We start from the raw sequence: 24,657 nt of genomic DNA, 5'->3' as shown, positions 1-24,657 counted from the left end.
ACGAGGTCTGAGGGTGGGTCCCAATCCAATATGACTGGTGCCCCTGTAAAAAGGGGAAATAAAGACACAGAGATTCCCCTAGAGGAAAAATGAAAAGACACAGAGAGAAAACAACCATCTACAAGGCAAGAAAGGGGGCTTGAAATGGCTCCTCCCCTCAGAGCACTTAGAAGGGCCAACTCACTCCATCACCACCTTGATTATGGACTTCTGGCCTCCATAACCTAGAGACAATACACTGCTGTTGTTTTAGCCACCCAATCTGTGGCACTTTGATACAGTGGCCCCAGCAAAATAAGACAAGGTGAAAGAGAAAAGAATTGGCCGCCTTGTGGATGGAAATGAAGGGGAATGGAGAGTCAGAAATGCCAGGGCAGAGGCACCTGGGTGGCTCAGTGGGTTAAAGCCCCTGCCTTCAGCTCAGGTCATGATCCCAGGGTCCTTGGATTGAGCCCCGCATCGGACTCTCTGCTCAGCGGGGAGTCTGCTTCCTCCTCTCTCTCTCTCTGCCTGCCTCTCTGCCTACTAGTGATCTCTGTCTGTCAAATAAATAAATAAAATCTTAAAAAAAAAAAAAACAAATTTTAAAAAGAAAGAAATGCCAGGGCTTACTGGGTTGAAAGAGACCTAACTTTTTGTCCTTTCCTTAGAATGACAGGTAAAACTGAAAAACCAGCCTTGAGATAAGGATCAAATGAAGGGTTAGAAAACCCACTCATTGTTAAAACATCTGAACAAATCAAGGGAGTGCCAGTGAATCCTTTCAGTTGGACAACATGGTGAAAAGAGTCTGGCTCTTCCATGAAAACCTGGTGGGTTTAATGTAACCAGAATAAACTGTGAGTGTGGCCCTTGGTACATACACAGACTGGAATTAAATCAATGACAGAAATGACTAAGTTTTATTCTTGTTTTACAGCCAAAGAGCCACACAATCTTCAACTAGTTTATAACCGTTCAAGAAACAAAACAACACTTTGCTCCCAACCTTCTATGGGGAAAAAGTGGGTTGACAGTTTTTCAGTCACCCCCGAGGATAGCGGAAGAATAGGAACTCCCAAAAAAGTGAAACCAAGAGCCATGGAAAACAACGGACTGGAGATCTATTTCGAGAACAAAAGAACACACTTAATTCCTAACATAAGGGACCCTTATAACATCTCCCCCTTAAATCCCAAAATTGTTATAATTGTGTTTCTCCCATTCTTCCCCTTTCCAAAAAAAAAATATATATATATATATTTATGTAAGTTATTCTAGCCCTGATCTAACATTATATTTTGGGTGTATGGGAAGCAAATAATGTACTTTTTTTGTTCATGCACATTGGAAGCAAGAGGAGGCAAATGAATATCTGATATAAAGACCCGCCACAGGATAGTAGGCATTGACTCCATGCCCATGAATGCATAAGATTTCTAGATGCTCTTTCTAGAGACAGGCAGGGGGACAAGTATGTTCCAGAGCCAAAAGCAGGCTGAACCAAATACCCGAGATGAGAAAGGAAGACCGTAATAAACTGTATTATCGTTCACAAATATTTACTGCCATTCCCACGGGAAGGTCACTTCCTTACTGGGCACAGAACTTGCTTTGAGCAAAAGTGATATACTTGTAGTCAGAAGCTTTAAAAGTCAGCTCATGCTTTGTCATGCTCTCTTTTCCCTCATTCACAACAACCAGCAATGTTCTACATAAATGATGCTCGTCAGCCTGCTCCAGAAGCCTCCTGTGTTCCATGATGAACATGGAGAAAGAACCCAGTCCTTGTTGGTCTTAGCCACATCGAAGCCCTGACTATACTGAGTGGTACAACCATAAGCCTCCTCCTCCGTAAAGGTTCCAAGCCAACATTCCTTCCATCTCCTCAACATATGGCTCCTCACTCTTCTTAGCCCATTGGGGCCAAGTGCTACCTTCAAGTTCCAGAATCTGAACTGACCAAAAGTATAGATGAAAAAAGTACCACACAGAGAAACCCAGTTTGAAGACGAATAATAACAATTTGCAAGAAGACAGAGCTCACAGCTTCGGGATATGTTTGCAGGTCAGTCACCATGACCCAACAAATAAGGCCATGTAATTGTTGATTTCACAGACCACCATGTTTCTGACAGCTAAAAGCTTTCTTTTGGGGAGAGGGAGGGTTGGATTATGTCAAGTGGGTATCAAGTGGGAGACTCCAAAATATGCAGGAAACCTTCCCATCAAAGTAGAACTTTAAACTTGACCCTATTTATCAAAAAGGTATTTACTCCCCCCCCCCCCAGAGATTCTGAGCCCTAACTACCAATTAGGATCACCAGTGGAGTTTTGTGGTTTTTTTTTTAAAGATTTTATTTGACAGAGATCACAAGTAGGCAGAGAGAAAGGAAGGGAAGCTAGGCAGAGAGCCTGATGCGGGATTCGACCCCAGGACCCTGAGATCATGACCCGAGCCGAAGGCAGTGGCTTAACCCACTGAGCCACCCAGGTGCCCCACCAGTGGAGTTTTTATAAGACTATCAAAGTCTACTATGGGCAGCCCAGTAGATAGATCAAATAAATCATCATCTCTATTTTTTAATTTAAGTATAGGCAACATACGGGGGAACCTCGGTGTTTCAGTGGGTTAAGGCCTCTGCCTTCGGCTCAGGTCATGATCTCAGGATCCTGGGATGGAGCCCTACATCGGGCTCTCTGCTCAGCGGGGAGCCTGCTTCCTCCTCCTGCGCTCTGCCTGCCTCTCTGCCTACTTGTGATCTATTCTCTCTGTCAAATAAATAAATAAAATCTTAAAAAAAAAAAAGTATAGGTAACATATAATGTTATATTAGTTTCAGGTACACAACCTAGTGAGTTCACAATTCTCTGTGTTACGCCATGTTCACCACACTAAGCAGAGTTACCATCCGTCAGCATATAAAGTTATCATTTATTTGGACCGCACTCCCTATGCTGTACTTTTCATCCCCATGACTTACTTATTTCGTAAGTGGATCATAATCTCTTAAAGATTGGTCCTCAGCATCAGAATTTTTTAAAGTTCCCCAAGTAGTTCTAATATGAAACCAGAGCTGAGAACCACTGCACCTGATAGAGGTCCCTTGAGAGCAGGAGCTAAGACTGTCTTCTTCACAGCTGAATCTCTAGCACCTCATATTGTGCCTAACACACTGATGACACTCAGTGGGAAAAAAAAAAGAAAAAGAAAAACACTATTATTAAATAAATAAAAGACCACTGACTGAGTAAATGAATCCTGAGCAGGCCATTCTATCCCCATGTTGATTTTCCCATATATGTTAGACACACCCTCTCAACTCTTAAAAATCTGAAAGTTTTTCTCCAGAACTGTGCTGTCCAATACAATAGCCACTAACCACATATGGTACTTATATTTACAATGCTTGAAATTAAGTAAGATTTAAAATTCAGTTTTCCAGCTACAGTAGCTACAACTCAAGTGCTCAACAGCCACATCTGGCCCGTAGCTACTGTCCTGGGCTGTACAGATATAGAACATTTCCATCACCCCATAAACTTCCACTGGACAATGCTGTTTTGGAAGAATCGATTCCATTTTTAAGAGCTGCAAGTGACCTTGGTGATTTAATCCAGCCCTCTCCCTTTACAGACAGTAATAAAATCTAATGATAATGAACATAAAGATATAAACATGAATCCAAAAAACCAACTGCATGAGCTCAAGAAGGGAGAACTCAGAGGTCAGAGGTAGTGAGAACAAATAAACAGCCTCCGTGGGGTCTTGGTCTGTAATAAGTTTATCATGAGTTAGTTCTGTGACAGTGAAACATGCAAAATATTAATAGGAACATATGTACTTGAACAAGAAAGGGGTGCTATACTATGTCCTGATCAGCCCATGCTGGAAGTACCATGTTCAGTTTAAGATGTCAAACATCATTAGGGACATAGACAAAGAGTTGGATATTCAAAGGAGAAAAAACAATGGGGGAACTGCCCCAAATATCAGAAATGTTTAGCCTAAAGAAAGTTAGGATGTGAGGGCGCCTGGGTGGCTCAGTGGGTTAAGCCGCTGCCTTCGGCTCAGGTCATGATCTCAGGGTCCTGGGATGGAGTCCCACATGGGACTCTCTGCTCAGCAGGGAGCCTGCTTCCCTCTCTCTCTCTCTCTCTGCCTGCCTCTCTGCCTGCTTATGATCTCTGTCTGTCAAATAAATAAATAAAATCTTTAAAAAAAAAAAAAAGAAAGAAAGAAAGTTAGGATGTGAGACCTTAAAAGCTCCCTGCAAATCTCTGAGAGCCTATCTCATGAGAAGGGGATATAGACTTACTCTGAGGTCACAGGTACCTCGACCTGGACAAGTCTTTCTTGAGTACCAAAAGTGCCAGGAGTTAGCGTCGTGCTGGGTACTGATTCAGAACAGAAAACAAAATGAGTAGAGACACGCAGTGATCTATGACAGACTAGGAAACAAAGTTAAAGGAAACAGAAAGAAATATATCATTTCCATTTACGGTAGGAACTCTGAAGGACTAAACACCAGGAAGTGGTGACTGAGAGCGGAACAGGGGACCAGGTAAGATGACAGGTGAAGGAAGGCCTCATGAAGGGTAAGAGCCAGATATAGAAAGTGCAGAGACATGGGCTTCCAGGACTTTTACAAGGAGAAATGACGGTATGGATCAGGGAAACTCCTGGTGTGTTCATGGAACCAAACAACGGTGGCCAATGTGACTGGAATGAGGGAGCAACAGAAGGGCATTGCCATTAAGTCAAAATGTGTCTTCCTTTAAATTATCTCTGACAGCGTAGCCCAAAATAGTATGAACTGCCTGGCGATATAGCATTATTTCCATCATTGAAGGTAAACCACAGGACTGGCTTGCTGGACAATTAAGGATTCCCTTAAAGAATCCTCTCTGCGCCTGGGTGGCTCAGTGGGTTAAAGCCTCTGCCTTCGGCTCGGGTCATGATCCCAGGATCCTGGGATCGAGCCTCATATTGGACTCTCTGCTCAGCAGGGAGCCTGCTTCCTCCTCTCTCCCTCTCTGGCTGCCTCTCTGCCTACTTATGATCTCTATCTGTCAAATAAATAAATAAATATCTTTAAAAATAAATAAATTTTTTAAAAATTCTCTCTATGGAAAGGTACATATATTAAGAATTTAAGAACCATGGGCAAGGAGGCACGCACAAAAAGTGCACACTAAAATATAGTTTGTCTTAAATCTGAACCAAGCCAAAGTTCCATCAAAAAGCAAAGGGATGGGGACGCCTGGGTGGCTCAGTTGGTTGGACGACTGCCTTCGGCTCAGGTCATGATCCCGGAGTTCCGGGATCGAGTCCCGTATTGGGCTCCCAGCTCCACGGGGAGTCTGCTTCTCTCGCTGACCTTCTCCTCGCTCATGCTCCCTCTCACTGTCTCTCTCTCAGATAAATAAATAAAATCTTTAAAAAAAAAAAAAAAAAAAAAAAGCAAAGGGATGAATGCACTGAGGTGTTCCGCAGCAGTTCAAACTAATGAACCAGACCCACAGGTCCTCAAAAGGATAATGGGGAGTGAAATAAGTTTCAGGAAGATCCATACTGTGTGATGCCATTTATATAAGCAGTTGTTAACATTCACTGAATGTTTACCATATGCCTGGTAATGTACTATATATTATATGAATGAACTCACTTGACCCAGAGAACAATCCTATGAGATAAATGCTTTATGATCCCCATATCATACATGGGAAAAAAGTGAGCCAAAGGGAAGTTAAAGAAGTTGCCCAACATTACACAGCTAGCAAGAGTCAGAGCAGGGATTTCAATCTAAACAGTCTGGCTCCTGAGGCTGTACACTTAGCCACCATACATACGCCCTCCCTGTTGTATTTCTTGTATACGGACACACATAAATGTGGTAACACACACACACACACACACACACACACATACCGTGCAATCATCTACCAGATTAGCATGGTCTCTAGGGAGGCTGAGAAACGAAAGGAACAGGGACGAGAACATAGGAACTTCAACTTATTCTGCAACTGTTTCTAAGGCTCTAAGCAAATGCGACAGAATGTTAACATTTGTTGATTCTGGGGGACAGTGAGAGTGTTGTTGCTTCTATTATCCTTCATGCTTGTATGTATTTTTCTTTTGTTTTGCAGAATAACTCCTTGTCAAGTTAAAAAAAAAAAAAAAAAAGTATGGCTTAAAAGATCTAAGGCCCAGAGAAGTAAACTACCCAGCAGTTAAGGGAAAGTCATTCTAGAACCTGCTTCCCCAGGCACGTGGTCCCGCACCTATTCTGCAACCCTGAACTGCCCGGCGGTTTGCAAGCCTTATTTTTTCCCAGAATGTAAGCATGAGGACTGAGCTAGCCCGCTTATCGGTATGAGTCGGCTCCACTTCACACACTGGCTGCATCCAGGAAAAGTATTTAAATAAAATATTTGCATATCAAATGTTATTTTTCCACTGATTTACATTCTAATTTTGGAGTTGTGTTCCCATAGGAAAGAATTTAGTCCCAATATGTTAAAATAAATCCCAATTAAGAATCACAGCATTCATCAAAGACTACTGCAGTGAGTGCCCATCTCATTCGCCCACAGTGCTCTCTCAAGAAAATCCTGGTCACAGGCATCTGGGTGACTCAGACGTTCACCGTCTGCCTTCAGCTCAGGTCATGATCCCAGGGTCTTGGGATCGAGCCCCGCCTTGGGCTCCCCGCTCGGCAGGAAGCCTGCTTCTCCCTCTCCCATTCCCTCTGCTTGTGTTCCCTCTCTCTCTCTCCCTGTGTCAAATAAATAAATAACATCTTTAAAAAGAAAAGAAAACTCTGGTCACAGGCCACAGAGACTACATTTTAAATGGATACACAGTCAAGAGGAGCCCCGTGGTTCATTCTCACTTTCTTGCATGTTCTGTTTGGGCTGTCAAACAGATTACCAGGCATTCGTCTGCAGCCATTCAGCACACCCCGCCAAGGGAAAGAATCATAAAATTCTATTAAATGGAACTCGCCAACTGACGAGACAACCATCTGTCCTGGTGGATTTACAATACCTGTCAAAAGATACTCTAGCAGACGTCCTTTGGTTTCTCTTAAGAGAAGCTGTCTCTTATTGGATTGCACTCATGTACTCATTCCTGCTCTCATGCATTAAGGAAACACAAGCAGGAGGTGGAGTGGGGGGCAAAGACACAGACTGCAGGTATAGACCCAAGTTCAAACCCTATGTCCATCACTACTGATAACGTGAGTTCCTGGAACTCTCTAGATCTTGTTTCTTCATCTGTAGGATACTCTATGAAAATAGTACAAAAGTAAGAGTGTTGGGAGAAGGATGAAAGACAAACTTTAGGAGTTGAGACAACCCTCCTTTTCAAAAAAAAAAAAAATCAGTTCAGACAAGTTATCCATCCTCATTAGGCATTAAGTGTTGGGCACAGCAAAGATGGCGCTAGCCCTGCCTTCTCTTCCGGCTAGCGCCATCTTTGCTGTGCCCAACAATTAAGTACAGTAGGTAATTGCAAATACTCTTTGAAAGAAAAAAACAAAAATATTTTCCTGAATTTAAGTGCATAAACTGAAGGCACCTGGGTGCCTTCGTCAGTTAAGTGTCTGCCTTAGGCCCAGGTCATGATCTCAGGGTCCTGGGATCGAGCCCCGAGTTGAGCCCAAGTAGGGCTCCCTGCTCAGTGGGGAAGCTGGTTGCCCCATCCCTCTCCCCTTGTCCCTACCCCTGGCTCATGCTCTCTCTCTCTCTTTTTCAAATAAATAACTAAAATATTTTTAAATGAATGCATAAATTATTTAAAGTCATCTGAAATTGAAAAAAATTATAGTTATCCAAACTTTATACTTATTTATTTGCTTATTGTCTGTTTCCTCTTAAAAGCCAGATATTGTCTGATTTGCTTCTGCTGAATTCCTTGTACTGGGAAGTGCCTAGTATATAGTAGTAGATACTAGCTACATAGTTAATGAAAAAATTTATACTTGTTGAATGCTTAGTAATAATACTGATTAACATTTAATTTCTTTTGTTGTTTACAATGAATTTAATATTTATCTAAATTAACCCTTAAGAATATCTTGTATCCAGGCACCTGGGTGACTCAGTGGGTTAAAGGCTCTGCCTTCAGCTCAGGTCATGATCTCAGGGTCCTAGGATCAAGCCCCACGTTGGGCTCTCTGCTCAGCAGGGAGCCTGCTACCCCTTCCTCTCTCTGCCTCTCTGCCTACTTGTGATCTCTGTCAAATAAATAAATAAAATCTTAAAAAACAAACAAACAAAAGAATATTTTGTATTATAGACATTATCATTATTACCCAATGTCCTGAGAGGAAACACATGCCAAGAGGTAAAGTAATTTGCCCAAAATCTGGAATTGGTACATATGCATAATAATTTCTAAAAGAATTATTATCTTTTTACATTCTCTGCTGTCTCTCTCCATCTCTGCTGTCCTTAATGTACTATTTGATGGGAGAAGGAGCATGACGAAGAAAACAGCTTTCAGTGCAGATGTTAGAAGTGTGCATATTTGGGAAATTATTTATTTTCTCTATTATATACATTTAGTCACACAGCCACTGAATGATTTTCCAGACTATGCCACTGCAGGTGTTAATTTGCCCAGAGGGGAACTTGAAAACCCTCTCCACTCCCACGGCTTTCTTCAGTTTTATTTTGGCAAGAGCAAAAATACCTATATTGGGGAGATGCTGGTATGTGAACTGAATCCCTCCACTAATTGATTAAATGCAAAGTTATACTAAATCACTCCACTCAAAGTGAGGTTGACTTGTAAATGCTCCCAGAGGTAATTAGTGACTAGGCGCATCCAATCAACAGAAAAAACAATTCAGACTTGGGCAATAGTGGGTGGCAGGAAATGTGGAAGATCAGCATTAAACAAACCCTTTGGGTAACTCCATCTTATTCAGATTTTCTAAGCATCAAGAGCTGTAACTCAAGCTTCAAGTACTGTTTCGTGAACATGAGTCCACAAGAGTGGTGTATTTAATTACTGTCCATTTTGCAAGGTCTGCTTCAGGTGCTACCTCCTCCAAGGAGCCTTCCCCAAGTTATCCAGTGAGAAGTTTCTCTTCAGCATACTTGGGATCTTATCTATAATCCACTACAAAGACAACTCTCCTCCCCTGTATAGGAGAGTGTCTAAGGGCATTCCGTGTCTGCCCTTCTAGACGATAACCTCACTGGGGTCAAGATCTCTGCCTTATTCATCTGTGTCTCCCACAACACCTAGCATTAATCCCAGAATGTGGTAAGTGATAAAAGCCTCAATCATCCTGAAGTATCCCACATGAGCCTTTGTTCTATCTTGTCACGTAAAACATACGACTTGAAAGATACAATCTATTTTTTTTTTCTTTAGAAACTCTTCTAAAACAGACGTCCAGAAAGGTAGCATTTTCCTGACAGAAGGAAAAAAAAAAGCAACACATTAAAGAATCTTCACTCATGCATATTTTAATTCACTTTTATAAAGGAGACACCAATGGACAGACACATTCTCCCAACTACTTAACAGCAAGGCACTGTCAGTCAGAGAGAAGTACAGTTCCAAACCCTCAGACCTTCTCTGAGTCCCATTCAAAGCAAAGCAGAGATTTTCTAAAACGATGTTTGACACTCTAAAGCTGGTATTTAGGATGTTTTTCAGCTTAGAGAAGATCTATGTCAGGCTCACACATAGCCATTCATTCTCTCCGCCCCCATTCCCAACCCCCAGTAAAATATAATTTGTTTCAAGTAAGAAGGGAATAAAAATCTTACTTACTCAATTCTCTGCACTCTACAAGGACAACAGTGACAAAGACAACCTTAAAAGGCTGGCCAGCCCCCAAATAAATCCTATCAGGCTGTGGAGTTGGTATTTTAGGAGTGTTGCTAATTAAGTAAGCTTTCTACTTAAATTCATCAATATAATATTAACAGGCTAGCATTGAAATGAAGGTTTTCTTTCCCTCCCTTAATATGTATCAACTCAGAGCTGGACTTAGGATGGTGAAATATGAGAAGGAATAAAAATAAATGAAGGAAAGAATAATGAATTTGTGTTTTACACTGTACACCTTTCCATGGCTTCTCATACACTGTCATTTAATCCCTACAGCCAGTCTATGTGTTATTCTTCTCATTTCCAGGTAAGAAATCTGACGCTTGAGAACATTGAGTGACATACCCACTAAGCACCCCAAAGTACTCCTTTAAGGTACTTCCATTTACTCATTGATAAAATGGGGCAATAAAAGTACTTACTTTATGTGGCTGTAAGGATGTGAGGATGATACAAATTGTTACATATAAAGTTCTGCCCCCTCCCCAGCCCTCTGCTTTTCCCGCTATCCCAATCTACCACTGCAGGTTAAAATCTGACACTAATAACACACAAGACAGATGATACACGTAGGAGAAAAAGGCCAAAGTTATATCCTATTACTTAAAAATGTATGAACTCACATCCAATGAGAGCTCACCATGTACCAAATACAGGTGCAACACTTAAATGTATTAATTTATTTCATCCTCACTATAACCATATATAGCAGATACTATTATTATCCCACTTTATCAATGAGTAAATGGAAGTACTCTGCGGCAGTGAGTCAGGTAGCTTGCTAGTTGCTATCATGTACTACTACTGAAAGATGGGATTTTGTAGCTTGCCCATATTAAATGTGGCATAGTAAAAGAGTAAAATCTCAGAGCCTCTTCAGACCTGCACAGTCCACCAGAGTAACTAACCCCAGCATAAAGCAACTGACCACTTGAAATATGGCTAGCATGGGCAAGGAAACAATTTTTTTTTTTTACATTTTAATTAGATGAATTTTTTTTTTATTTTTTCAGCGTAACAGTATTCATTATTTTTGCACCACACCCAGTGCTCCATGCAATCCGTGCCCTCTCCAATACCCACCACCTGGTTCCCCCAACCTCCCACCCCCCACCCCTTCAAAACCCTCAGATTGTTTTTCAGAGTCCATAGTCTCTCATGGTTCACCTCCCCTTCCAATTTCCCTCAACTCCCTTCTCCTCTCCATCTCCCCTTGTCCTCCATGCTATTTGTTATGCTCCACAAATAAGTGAAACCATGGACGGGACTGGAAGAGATTATGCTGAGTGAAATAAGTCAAGGAAACAAATTTTTAATTTGAATTTGAATTAATCTGAATTTAAATTTAAAAGGAACATTCAGGGGCACCTGGGTGGCTCAGTGGGTTAAAGCCTCTGCCTTTTGCTCAGGTCAGGCCCAGGGTCCTGGGATCGAGCCCCACATTGGGCTCTCTGCTCAGCGGGGAGCCTGCTTCCCCCTCTCTCTCTACCTGCCTCTCTGTCTGCTTGTGATCTCTGTCTGTCAAATAAATAAATAAAATCTTTAAAAAAAAAAAAAAGGAATACTCAATGAAACAGGGGTTTTCAAAACATCGGTTATAAGTTACTGAAGGGCAGTAATCCTTGAAAAATGGAAAACAAAAGAGATGAGTCCTACAATTACCCAAGCTTATTGCTCCAGGAGAGGTCCCAAGCTGGGTCAGAGCCCAGCAACTTCCCTGAGTTGAGGTGGGGAAGCAGAGAGTCAGGGGAAACCAAGTCACTTATATTACATAGGAAAGTATACATGAATGGAGACAAAAGCAGAGAGAAAAAAATACAGATCTCTCTCAAGATCAGTACTCAGTGGATTACATGTATATGAGAAAACTACCCAAAAACACAGAACCAGCACCCAAAAGGTAACAGTGCTCAAAATACACACAGGAGAGAATACTACCTATTTCTACCACTGAAGCTGAAAACTCTCACAATTCATAGGGAATTGGGTTGAGCACATAGAATGTCTTACCTCAGTGATGGCAAATAATTAGCTCTACTCTAACTATTTACATTAGCACTGCTTTGGGCTATCTAAGAAACCTTAAATGTAGAATCCAAAAAGATCAAACTGTTTCCCAGTAACTTAACTATGTCCTAGAAAGATACCATAAATATTTATAAGAATACAAAAACAGCCAGCACTAAACAAAGTAAAATAACAATGCCTGACATTCAATCAAAAATTATCAGGCATGCAAGGAAGTAGTAATGAGGAGAAAAATTAATCAAGAAAAATTAACCCACCACTGATACAATAGAATTAGCAGTCAAGGACATTACAACAGTTATTATAACTGTATTCCATCTATTCAAAAATTTAAAAGCAGACATGGAATATTTTTTCAAGAGTCAAAATAAATTTACAGAGATGAAGCCATAATATGTGAGATTAACAACAACAACAACAAAAAAAAAACACTAAATGATACTAATAGCAGACCCTACAGAAGAAAATTTTAGTGACCCTGAAAGTATCGCAAGAGAAACTATCAAAAATACTACAGAAAGAAAAATGAACTATAATTTTTGAAATGAACAGAATATCTGAAAACTATGGAACAACTTTAAGCAGCCAAACATACATGTAACTGGAGTCCCTAAAGAAGAGAGATGGGGACAGAAAAAAATATTTAAAGATAAAAATGGCCAAATTCTTTCCAAATTTGATTAAGTACAAGAGGTCTCACACAGGGATGTCTGGGTGGTTCAGTCATTTAAGCGTCTGACTTCGGCTCAAGTCATGATCTCAGCGTCCTGGGATCAAGCCCCGCATCAGGCTCTCTGCTCAGCAGGGAGCCTGCTTCCCTCTCTCTCTGCCTGCCTCTCTGCCTACTTGTGATCTCTCTCTCTGTCAAATAAATAAATAAAAATCTTTGGAAAAAGAAAAAGAAAGAAAGAAAGAAAGAAAGAACATCACACCGAGGTACACCATAATCAAATCACTCAAAATCAGTGAGAAAAAGAGTCTTAAAATCAGAAGAAAGAAAATTACCTACAGAGGAACAAAGATAAGGTTACACAGATTTCTTGTGGGAAACAATGTACATGAGAAGACAATGAATCAACATCTTTAAAGTACTGAAAGGGGGAAAAAAGTGTCAACCCAGTATTCTATACCCAGCAAAAAAATCTTTCAAAAAAATGAAAACAAAATACTTTTTCAGACACACAAAATCTAAAAGTATTCATCACCAACAGACCTGCACTACAAGAAATGATGAAGGAAGTCCTTGAGACAGGATGAGAATGATATCAGATGGAAATAAGAATCCACACAAGGTACCAAAAAAACAAAATAGTAACTACATGGGTAATTATGTGATTGATTTTCTTATTATCTAAATCTTTTCTTTTTTTTTTTTTTTTTATTAAAGATTATACTTACTTATTTGATAGAGATCACAAGTAGGGAGAGAGGCAGGCAGAGAGAGAGGAGGAAGCAGGCTCCCTGCCGAGCAGAGAGCCCGATGCGGGGCTCGATCCCAGGATCCTGGGATTATGACCTGAGCCGAAAGCAGAGGCTTTAACCCACTGAGCCACCCAGGCGCCCCTATCTAAATCTTTTCAAAGATACTTGACTGATTAAACAGAAATAATAATGTGGGATGGGAAGTAAACTGTGTGATGATAGATTGATGACCAGGAGAAGAGAAGTAAACTATTGAAATGTTCCTATAATATACATGAAGTTGTATACTTTTACTTAAAGGTGGGTTGTAATAGTTTAATGATGTATACTATAAAGCCTAAAGCAACCATTAAAATAATGAAACAGAGTTATAGCTAAAAAACCAGCAAAGGAAATTAAATGAAATCATTGAAAAAAAAACTTTAATTAATCCAAAACAAGCCAAAAAGTGGAAAAAAATTGAATAAAGAATACATAGGACAAATAGAGAACAAATAGCAAAAAGATATATTTAAATATAAACAGGTCAATCATGACATTAAATATAAATGGTCTAAATACCTGTAAAGACTCCAGAAGGAAGACAGCTCTGCCAACACTTTGCTCCCAAAAGTCATTTTGGACTTCTCACATCCAAAACTATAAGATAATAAATTTGTTTTGTTTCAAGCCACTCAATTTGTGGCAATCTGTTACAGCAAAACAGGAAACTAATATAGATGTTTTCACCTAGAAGTAGGATGCTCCCATAACAACTAACTAAAAACATGGAAGTGGCTCTGGAATTGAATAATGAGCAGAGGCCGAAAAAATTCTGAAGAGCATGACAGAAAGCCCTGGCTGCCACTAACAAACTGTTAGTGGAAATATGGATGTTAAAGATTCTGCTAGTGAGAACTCAAAATGCAGTAACAGGGTGGTAGAGAAAACCTGTACCATCCTAGGGAATACTTAAATCATTGAGAACAGACCATTGGTAGAAACATGGACATTAAAAATGCTGTTGGCAAGGGCTAAAAAGGAATGGAAACTGGAAGACACAGGATCCTTGTTACATAGTGACAAAAAGCTTAGCTAAATTGTGTCCTGGAATAACACAGAAAGCAAAACTTGTAAAAGGTGAACTTGGGTATTTAGCTGAGGAGATTTCCAAGCAAAGTGCTGAAGATGCAGTCTTGTTTCTCCTTGCTGCTTAGAGTAAAAGATGAGAGGAAATAGAGAGAGGGAGTGAAGAGCTGATGAGCAGGAAGAAACTAGGGCCTGAGGAATGGGAGAACTCTCAGCCTACCTACACTGCAAAAGACAATAAAATGAGGAGATTCACTGTCAGGAAATTCTGCTCTGGGTGAAAACCACAGGTGTAGCTGATCAACCTTTTGCTAGTGCTTCTGAAGGATCAAGTTTAGAAGATTCAGTGACACAGAGGTCTTTCTGGAGAGATCAGGTATGTGACTCATGGATCCCCTCAGCCATCTTAGCACAGGACAGGAACAGAGATGGGGCTATCTAAGAAAGACCTCTTGTCCAATGGACAGGAGACCCTAAAGTTTCCTAAGAATGTTACAGCAGAAACACTGCCAACTTGGACTGAAGGAAACCTCTGAAAGACGAAATGAGAAAAAGCTGACAGACTTCGAAAATTCTACAGGCAGGAAACAGACTGATAAAACTATTCAACAACAAACACATTCTATGCTGCCTGAAAAAGGAAGAACAACTCAAAGGAATGAGTCACAGGCCCAGAAGTCAGAACCAAGGATCACACAGGATTACGTCCAAGCCCCGAAATTCAACATAGTTTGCCCTGCTGGAGTTCAAAATTCCTTGGGATCAGTGGCCCCTTTCTTCTTCCAATTTCCATTCTATTATTAGGTCTACCTATTATAGGTATCCTACACTTGTCCCACCATTTTATTTGGGAAGCAGATTACCTGTCTCCTACTTTTCACAGATCCATAGATGGAGAGGAGTCTTCCCCCCAAATTTATGATACTCAGAGTCAGAGTCATACCTGATTTAGATTATGTAGAAAATAAGATTTGGAATTTTTCATCTGACGAGACTGGATAAGGAGACTTTGGGGGAATATTGGGGTGAGGTGAATGTATCCTGCATGTGGAACAGATCTGAACCTTTGGGGACTAGAGGGTGGACCGTGTGGTAAGCACAATAATGGCTCCCAAAGATGTCCGTGTCCTAACTGCCAGAACATGTAAATATGTTACCTTACATGGCAAAGCGGTTTTAGCCGATGATTAAATTACAGATCTTGACGTGCAGAGATTGCAGCTGGGTAATCCAGGGAGGCCCAGTGCAATCACAAGGAGCCTTAAGGGAAAGTCCTCCTCGGTCAACCTCCCATAATGAAGTTACTCTTCCCACCAAAGAAGCTGAAAATCCCTCCCCACAGCTGGAGCCTGCCAGACATCCCAGAGGTAGATGCCAAAGCAAAGATCACACAAAGTAACAGAATTCTTGCCTAAGAAGCTAACACTTGTGGAATAAATAAATGAATGAATAGTGAGTCAAGTAGGCAATAAACCTTTCATGGAGCACATGAGACAGAGGAAATTTTAATTCAATTAAAAATGTGTATTTATTACCTACTATATGCCATGCATGGTACTTAGTTCTAGGGAAGTAGGGATGTATCCAAATAGAAATGACTTCTGCCTTCATGAAGCATGACCTCTCAACAGTAAATGAGCAGACCTTGTAAGGCAAAAAGAAAAGTAATTCCATCTGTATTCTCTTAACCATACCCAGCTCAAAAACTTAACCCCTTAGTAAGAGTAAATGGATATTAGCATACCCCTGATCTTGTTATGTATCATCATATAATATCTGTATATTTATTATATACCATTAACAAGACCTAAGTTATCTCTAGAGTAAATATGTAAATCTCAGCTCTTAAGCTCTTGGTCCAGCCATTCTAAAATAATCCTTTTTTTTAATTTACTTATTTGAGAAAAAGAGATCACAAGTAGGCAGAGAGGCAGGCAGAAAGAGAGGGGGAAGCAGGCTCCCCACCAAGCAGGGCTTGATCCCAGGACCCTGAGATTATGACCTGAGCCGAAGGCAGAGGCTTTAACCCAGTGAGCCACCCAGGTGCCCCTAAAATAATCCTTTGTGCTGTCTTCACAAAAGGCTAACTGTAAAGAACCGTGCCAGAACTTTTCAGAGGAACATCCAAGCTGCCTCCCTATCATATCCAATGAGGTCACTCCCTGCAGCGACCTTTACAAAGACCCCCCCTGTTCTGAGAGTAGATTATGAAATGATTGACCTGATGCTACACCGAGGAGAAGAATTACAATCATTCACAAGTGTACATGGCCTCCCACCTTTCAGAACAGATACCAGCCATAAACCATCAATGTGTCTAAGCCTCTGGGTATCAACTAATATCCGTTCTGCGACAGGGTCCAAGGTAACCCAGCCCCTGCCGGCCTCTCCAGCCACTGGCCACCATTTAGCCACACTAGACACCTTTCTATTCGTTTCTGCTTTCAGACCTTCATACACACTATTTTCCCTGCCCACAGTGCTCTGAATTCCCACCCCGTCCTACACCAGGCTGACTATTCATTTCTCAGGTCTCTGCCGACGCATCAATTTTCCAGGTAACCTTTACCTGACCACTACTATCTCTCCATGCTGGTTCAATCAGATCTCCCTGTACTACTTTGTTTTGGAAGCCTATACATCCCCTTCCTAGTAAGTACAGCAATTGTAATTCAATAATTCCTTGTGCACTGACTGTTTCTCCCACTATATTTTAGAACGGGCTGCACCTGTCGTACTGGCAATCCCACTATTAGCATGTTGTGCGGTACACAGCACGAGTTCTGTACAATGACCAGGACTCACTGGGGAGCTACTAGAGGTATCGGACACAGTTTTAACCACTTCACTGGATTAGCTCCTCTACTGCTTATAACGTCCCCATGAAAGAGGTACGTTAGTGTTTTAGATGAGGACACAGGCACAGTAAGGCTGAACGATTGCCCAAAGTCTCAAAGCCAATAAGCGGTAGCATTGGAATTTGATCTCAGGCAGTCAGGCTTTTAAGAAGCACACTACACGGGGCCCCTGGGTGTTTCAGGTGGTTAAGTGTCTGCCTTCAGCTCTGGTCATGATCCCAGGGTCCTGGGATCAAGCCCCGCATAGGGCTCCCTGCTTCCCCCCTCCTCCCTTACTCTGCTCTCTCTTACTATCCGTGTCTCTCTTAAATAATAAATAAATAAGAAACCCACTACACTCCCTTGATAACTGAGAACTAAGTAAGCTGCACTCTTAAGAGAATGCAGCCATAAAACATCCTCTGTGCTCATATACCCATTAAACAGGAGAGAAAATACATGAAGAAGACTAGGTGCAGATATAGTATAGATATAGGTAAAGATAAGGGTAATAGTTGAAGACATATCCTGTAAAAATAATATGGCTGGCCAATGGCTTTCAAGACTTTTGCAGTTTCATTCAACTTTAGATCCCCACCAAAATACCCAAGGAAATGTGTCACCACCAAAAACTACTTCACAGCCATGCCTCTAGTGCCCCCTCCCACCCTCAGAACATCCTTCAGTTATCTGAACCCTGTTGACATTTCTCAACATACTTATGATAGGAACACAAGAGAAATAGCGGAGATGAGCCTGAGACACACACACACACCACAGGAACACTCCCCAGACAGATTCTCTTCCCCAAGCTCTGCCTCCATCTGAAGAAGGAGGGGCCTTTACCTTGAAATAAATACGCCTTGCTGGCATTATGCAATCCGGACACCTGAGTGACTCCACGGGTGGTGTTCACGAGGTCGAGCTCGGTGATAATATCCACCTGCCGGTCAGGGTCCGTCCCAAAGCCCACCACTGAAAAGGAACAGAGAGGTTGTCTTGGCTTCAAATACAGACTGTTGCAGCAAAACAGAACAGAAATTGCAGAGGCCAAGAGGGGCAGGGAGTACAAGGAGGCGAGTGATGAGTGGTGGACAGGCTACCTTCTGGGGTGGAAAGGCAGAACAAGTCTTCGCTCCGTGGCCCCCGTGATATTGAAGTTTCTTTGTCCCTTTCCCTCTTACCCCCCATTCATTATGGATTGAGAACCCCTTACCCAAAACCCTCAGAGCTTAGATTTCAGATTCAGAATGTATCATATGTTAGAAAGGTATTATGTCCTAAACGCTACATTTTATGTAACACCTTAAGCAAAATCTGAAGCAGTACCCCATAATCAAACATATTATTTTGAAGAGGTACAATGTTCTCTTCTGGCTGGCTAAACAAAGATTATACACAGCCTCGTGTCAGTTAAGGTCAAGTTTCGCCACCAAAAGGGTCCAGTTCAGGGTAGCGTTTGCTGTCATGTGACTTATGAAGAAACTTCGGGCTTCCAAATTCTTTCAGATCCAGGGATGGTGTCTACAGGATCATGGCCCTGATCTGCCTGCTTCCGAAAGTGATACAATAATAATTAAGATGGTAACAAAACCTGACACCACCATCACCCATAAACACCTCCTTGGGCCACACCCCCTGCATCAGGCACAGCCGCCCTGATATCAAGGAGGATGACAGAGAACACTCCTGTCCCTGTTGGAGTAGAGTGGCAAAAGGGCTGGCCAAAAAAAAAAAAGAAAAGAAACAAGAGGCGTTCCTTCCCTCCAAGGAGATTCCTGAAAGGAAAGTTAAATTCCCTGACAACTCTGTTGGAGAACCTTTGTGCAGAGAAATGTGGCCACAAGCCCCCATCGCCTATCTGAGAAAGGCAAATGCAGAAGGCCATCTCTCACCCAGGGGGCGTTCTGTGCAATGACACACACGATTGCAAAGTGACTTCCAATTCTACGTATTAATAAGGCTAGAGATCACCGGAAGGGTCTGTGGGCAGCGTCTCTCTACACTTAACATCTCAGCGGTGCAATTCTGACTGCACAGTCCGAAATGTTTTAATCAGCAACAGCTGTCAACTTCTGTCTGCTGGCAATGCAATTGCCGAGGCAAGATCTGGAAACCCAATGTGTCCGAGAGAGACTGAGTGAATGATGATCAGGACATCATGGGCTATTGCAACATCATCTGTCCTCCCGCCTTCACCCCTGGCCCCACAGATGTGGGGAAGGAAGCTGGGACACCCTCTTTTCCTATAAAGAAAACAGGAGCTGCTACAGCTACAGAGCCCTGGGCTAGGAAGGCTTGCCAAGGCAGACAAAAGGGTTAATTCGAAGGCAGGGTACATAATCTGCATTCTTGGTTTCTGTCCGGTTTCTTCTTGTCCTCTGAACTGAAGGTTCAATCTCCCCCTTCCCAATGCAGTTCATTATGAGACCAGTTTCCTCAAGGACAGCTCTTCCTTCTACTCATTCTGTATTCATTCATTCATTCATTCATTCATGCAGTAACTTTTCAACAGGCTTTAGCGAGAGCTTACAACGTAACACAGTGCTGGGCACTGGAGATGTCCTCACAGAGCACACATTCCTGAGCCAAAGGGTGAAGACAGGCAAAAAATAATAATAATTGAAGATGGCAATAAATGCCACGCAGCAAATAAAACAGAGTCACAGAATACAAAGCAACTTTTAGGTGGGGCTATAGAAAGAACAGTCGGGAAGGGTTCCTTTGAGCTGAAACCTGACTGCCCGCAGGGGTGGACAGAGGCCAGATCTGGGGAGACAGGTTTCCAGGGATAGAGAGTGTGCTCTCGCCCACTGCAAACCAAGAAGAGACTGAGCATATTTGGGGAACAGAGAAAGGCCAGCATGGCCAGAGCAGAAAGGGCAGGGAGTGGTAGAAAATGAGGCCAGAGAGTAGGGCGTGCCTTTTGAGCCCCTGGAAGGAGATGGGTGTGCTAACTGCAATAGGAAATCACTGGAGGGCTTAAGGTGTGTGTTGAACAGGTAAAGGAGGAGGCAATCCTCCTACTTTACATCATGATCTCCCTTAAGCTCCCCTCCGGCTTGATCATTCCTCACACAGACCCCGTTCACAAAGACGGATCAAACACCTACTCTGGGCAAAGGACTGAGCGGATGGGTGTCCATCAGCCCGAGTCATAGCCCCAGGAGCCTCTGGTGGAGACCAGAGATGTTTTTCTCCAAGTGAGCTCAGATATCAGCAGTTCTGTGATCACCTTGAAAAGGCAGGGGAAGAACTAATATTTCAGTCTGATCTATCATGTTGTACACCTATATGGCAGAAATTAAACCAAGAGGGATCTTAGAGGACCTCCAAGCTGTCTTCCTCTGGCTGGGAATAAGGGAAGTGATCCAGGGAACATGCCCTTAGCTGGACACAAGAAGACAGAAGTGTTCCCGGAGCCCCAGTGTCCCTGGAGCCCCAGTGCCTCGCACAGAAGCTAACAGAAGGTACGCCCTGAATTTAGGACCTAAATAATGAACTAAAGAGTGCATGCAGCTTTACTGCTCTGGTACAATAACCGCCGAGTAATGTGCATTTCAAGATAGACCACCAGAGGACAGGATGGCATTCAGGCCAAGGAAATGTTCTTGAAAACTTGTGGTTGAGGATATTGCTGCTATGAACATTGGGGTGCATGTGCCCCTTCTTTTTACTGCATTGTATCTTTAGGGTAAATACCTAGTAATGTGACTGCTGGGTCATAGGGGAGCTCTATTCTTAATATCTTGAGAAACCTCCATGCTGTTTTCCAGAGTGGCTGCACCAGCTTGCATTCCCAGCAACAGCACAAGAGGGTTCCCCTTTCTCCGCATCCTCACCAACACTTGTTGTTTCCTGACTTGTTAATTTTAGCCATCCTGACTGGTGTGAGGTGATATCTCATTGTGGTTTTGATTTGTATTTCCCTGATGGCTAGAGGTGTTGAGCACTTTTGCATGTGTCTGTTGGCCATTTGGATGTCTTCTTTGGAGAAGTGTCAACCTGTGGAAGGAGCTGAGATGCCCTTCAACAGACGAATGGATAAAAAGGATGTGGTCCATATATACAAGGGAATATTCCTCAGCCATCAGAAACGATGAATACCCACCATTTGCATCGACATGGATGGAACTGGAGGGGATTGTGCTAACTGAAGTAAGTCAAGCAGAGAAAGACTTTTATCATACGGTTTCACTCTTATGTGGAATATAAGGAATAGCATGGAGGACCACAGGGAAGGGAAGGAAATCCTAAGGGGGAGAAATCAGAGACAGAGATGAACCATGAGAGACTGTGGAACCCAAGGAAACAATCTGAGGGCTTCGGAGGGGAGAAGGGTAGGGGCACCGGGTAACAGGGTGATGGGTATTGAGGAAGGCATGTGCTGTGATAAGCACTGCGTGTTGTATGTAAGTAATGAATCACTGAACACTACATCAAAAACTAATGATGTGCTATACAGTGGCTAACAAAATAAAAAAAATAATAAATTATAGAAAAAAAAAAAACCTGTGGTTGACTGAATTATTGGATTCAAATCTTTACCCCTCCCAGAGCCACACCCTGTGCTGTGTGGCTTTGCAGTTCCTTCCACTCAAGTGAAAGTAAACCTCTGTTTCCTTTGACTTTGAGCCTTGCCATATAACTTGTTTCAATCACTGGGATGCTTGGGACGTCAGCAATGTTAAACGAGCAGAGGCCTGACCATGCTTGGGGTGCAAGGCTTGATGTCTGGTACCCCTGCACTGTGAACATGGCCCCACAGCTCCACTGGTCCAAGGAGACAGGCACATGGAGCAGACACCCCACTTGAGTTTGGCACCATGCTGAGCCATACCTGACCTAGATGAGCCAGGAACACAGGAACAGAACAACCTACAGAAACGTGAACCAAAATAAATGTTGTTTTAAGTCACTGCGTTCCAGATGGTTTGGTATGCAATAATATTGGGGCAGCGGTTGACCGAAGCAGGGACTAAAGACCCACTATAATTGACATCCTTAAAATGCTCCCGGATGAGTTGAGGGAAATTGGATGAGGAGGTGAACCATGAGAGACTATGGACTCTGAAAAACAATCTAAAGGTTTTGGAGGGGTTGGGGGTGGGAAGTTGGGTGAGCCTGGTGGTGGGCACCATGGAGGGCACGAATTGCATGGAGCACTGGGTGTGGTGCATAAACAATGAATCCTGGTACACTGAAAAGAAATTTAAAAAATTAAAAATTTAATTTAAAAAAAAAAAAGAAAGAAAAAAAAGTGCTCCCAGACTAGGAGTCCTGCAAACTAGACAAGCCTAAAAGGCACCCAAACAGATTCTGTAGCACTAGCAGAACCCCCCGTGGTTGCCCTTGGATCCCTGTCCCTAAATGAGGACACAGCATGCTCCATCCACAACGTGTTGTGGGAAGGACACTAAACCAAGAGCCAGTTTCATTCCTGTCTCTTCCCCCTACTAGCCCCCGGAAAAATAACTTCACTTCTCTGAGCCTCGGTTCCCTCCTCTGTAAAATGAGGATGGTCATAACTGCCTCCCAACCTCCTAAGGTTTTGATGATAGCTATGGGAACATGCCTAGCATATACATGGTGCCCAGCTGGGCTTTGCTGCATCTCTCTTTCCTAAGACAGCTCCCTGGTCCTCAACTCCACTGGAATTGTGCAAAACGTACAGATGTCCCTCTTCCTCCCAAACCCTCCACATGCCCAACTGACCTGGAAGGGCTTCTCACTCTGGCTGTGCTTGGGGAAATCTAAATATTAAGTCTATACTCATTCCTCCTTGACAGCCCACAAGTAAAGGGATCCGCTGGTTTTAGGATAACTGCATTGTTCTTGTTATGAAAACATCCCATAAAAACAGAACAAGAGAAATCAATTAGGCTTCCAGATACACTTTTCTTCTCTCCCTTTAATTGGTCTCCTTCCTGATAAAAAACGTCCTGTGCCAACAGCAGGATGTGTAGAAAGACAGCACTTTACACACTGCCTAGGGAATCAGAAAACCTATTAATAAGGTAGCATTTACATGGCCTCTCCTGAACCTAATGCAGTATGAGAGCATTGGTTCCATAAAAATATTTTTTTTTTTTTACTTTAATGTTTCTGCTTCTTGTCCAAGCATGGAGCTCCTGCCCTTTCCAAGGAAACCCTATTAAAGTTCTCTACTTTGGCCACAACTGCTCTACAAATGACTGAAGCTGGGAACTGGAATTAGGCAGGATAAAACACTTCTGGGGAAAAACATTCTTTAAGACCTGGAAGGCAGCGTGTTACTGGCAGAGAGACACTTGAGTTCTGGCTCTGGGATTCAGAACCTCCACCCTAATCTCCCGGGACACCTGCTACTGCTGGCCACCCCACCGTCCTGGCTAGGGAGTGCTCAGGCCCAAAGACCGTGCAGCACACCTTCAGGGCCCCAGGCCTAAGCTCCCAAGCAAATCCTCCCGAGCCTGGCTCACTCCACATGTAATCCAGGCTCACTGTCTGCGATGGCAGTTCTTTTCTCCTGGTCAACACACAGGGATGGGATGCTGCAGAGCTGTTCCCAGACATCGTGTAACAGCAGGGTTTCACCACCAGTTGTTCGATTCAGACCCCTGGACCCCTGCAAAGTTCCCCAAAAGCAATATCCATGAAGAACATGCTCTATGCCTGTTCCAAGTCAGCCAGAGCTGACTCTGTTCACGGCTCTCTTATTCTGGAGTTAATGAAGAGCCAGTAAAGTGGCTCAGAAAGAAAAGGCTCTCCTTTCCAGCAGGTGGCAGCAAAAGGCAGCAAAAAGGGCCCCAGGGGCTCCCCACTGTCACCCACCCCCCAACCACCACCACCGGCCTGGCCTGGTGACCAAAACAAACAGGAAAGGGAATTGGGTATTAATCACACAGCCCAGCCATCCATTGGAGAAAACTCAGGGACCTAATAATAATGTAGCCTTCTAAACTGTCCTTATTAAGCATGCACCTGGAAATCCCAGAATGATCTTTCACCCAGAAATAACAAGACCTGGAGAACAGCACCTCCTATCTTGACTCCATTTTAGTCTCTTAAAACAAGGTCCCTGAACAATGAGCAATTGAAGCAGCTTCCTGTGACACCTATCATTAGATCTTTTCATATGTAACCGCTACTGCACTGCAGTGCTGCTTTAATTAAAATGTGCCTGATATCATCTATTCATTCCCATTAAAAGGCGCTGATATCTGAGCAGCTCACTAAGTGAACCACATGTTTATTTCATCCTGGACTGTTAACAGCCCAGACACCAATTGTCCCACTTGACAAATAAACTTTCTGAGCGGCTGTTTGGATCCTGATAAACTAATCACGAGTCAGCCTCTGCTACCAAAGAGAATTAAGGTTTGATGCAGGGATGGTGGGTCCTGGGCAAATCAAAGAGGCTACCACCCCCTCCCCAAGAAAACTGCTGATGGCACCCCTTCAAGAGACAAGAAATTGTAAGTAAAG

The 24,657-nt window shown here is 42.7% G+C and overlaps 1 protein-coding gene across 2 annotated transcripts in view; it reads right to left on the bottom strand.

Moving 5' to 3' along the window:
* NELL1 (neural EGFL like 1) overlaps positions 1–24,657 on the bottom strand; it is an 847,777-nt gene that overhangs the window by 820,457 nt on the left and 2,663 nt on the right. For both annotated transcript variants that reach the window (XM_059138327.1, XM_059138338.1), the window contains exon 2: positions 18,037–18,165. In XM_059138327.1, coding sequence (XP_058994310.1) covers positions 18,037–18,165 — 129 coding nt within the window. The remainder of the gene's footprint in view (positions 1–18,036; positions 18,166–24,657) is intronic.

This window comes from Mustela lutreola, chromosome 1 (assembly GCF_030435805.1).
Source record: "Mustela lutreola isolate mMusLut2 chromosome 1, mMusLut2.pri, whole genome shotgun sequence".
NCBI classification, from domain to species: domain Eukaryota; kingdom Metazoa; phylum Chordata; class Mammalia; order Carnivora; family Mustelidae; genus Mustela; species Mustela lutreola.
This window is presented reverse-complemented; position numbering and strand designations above follow the sequence as displayed.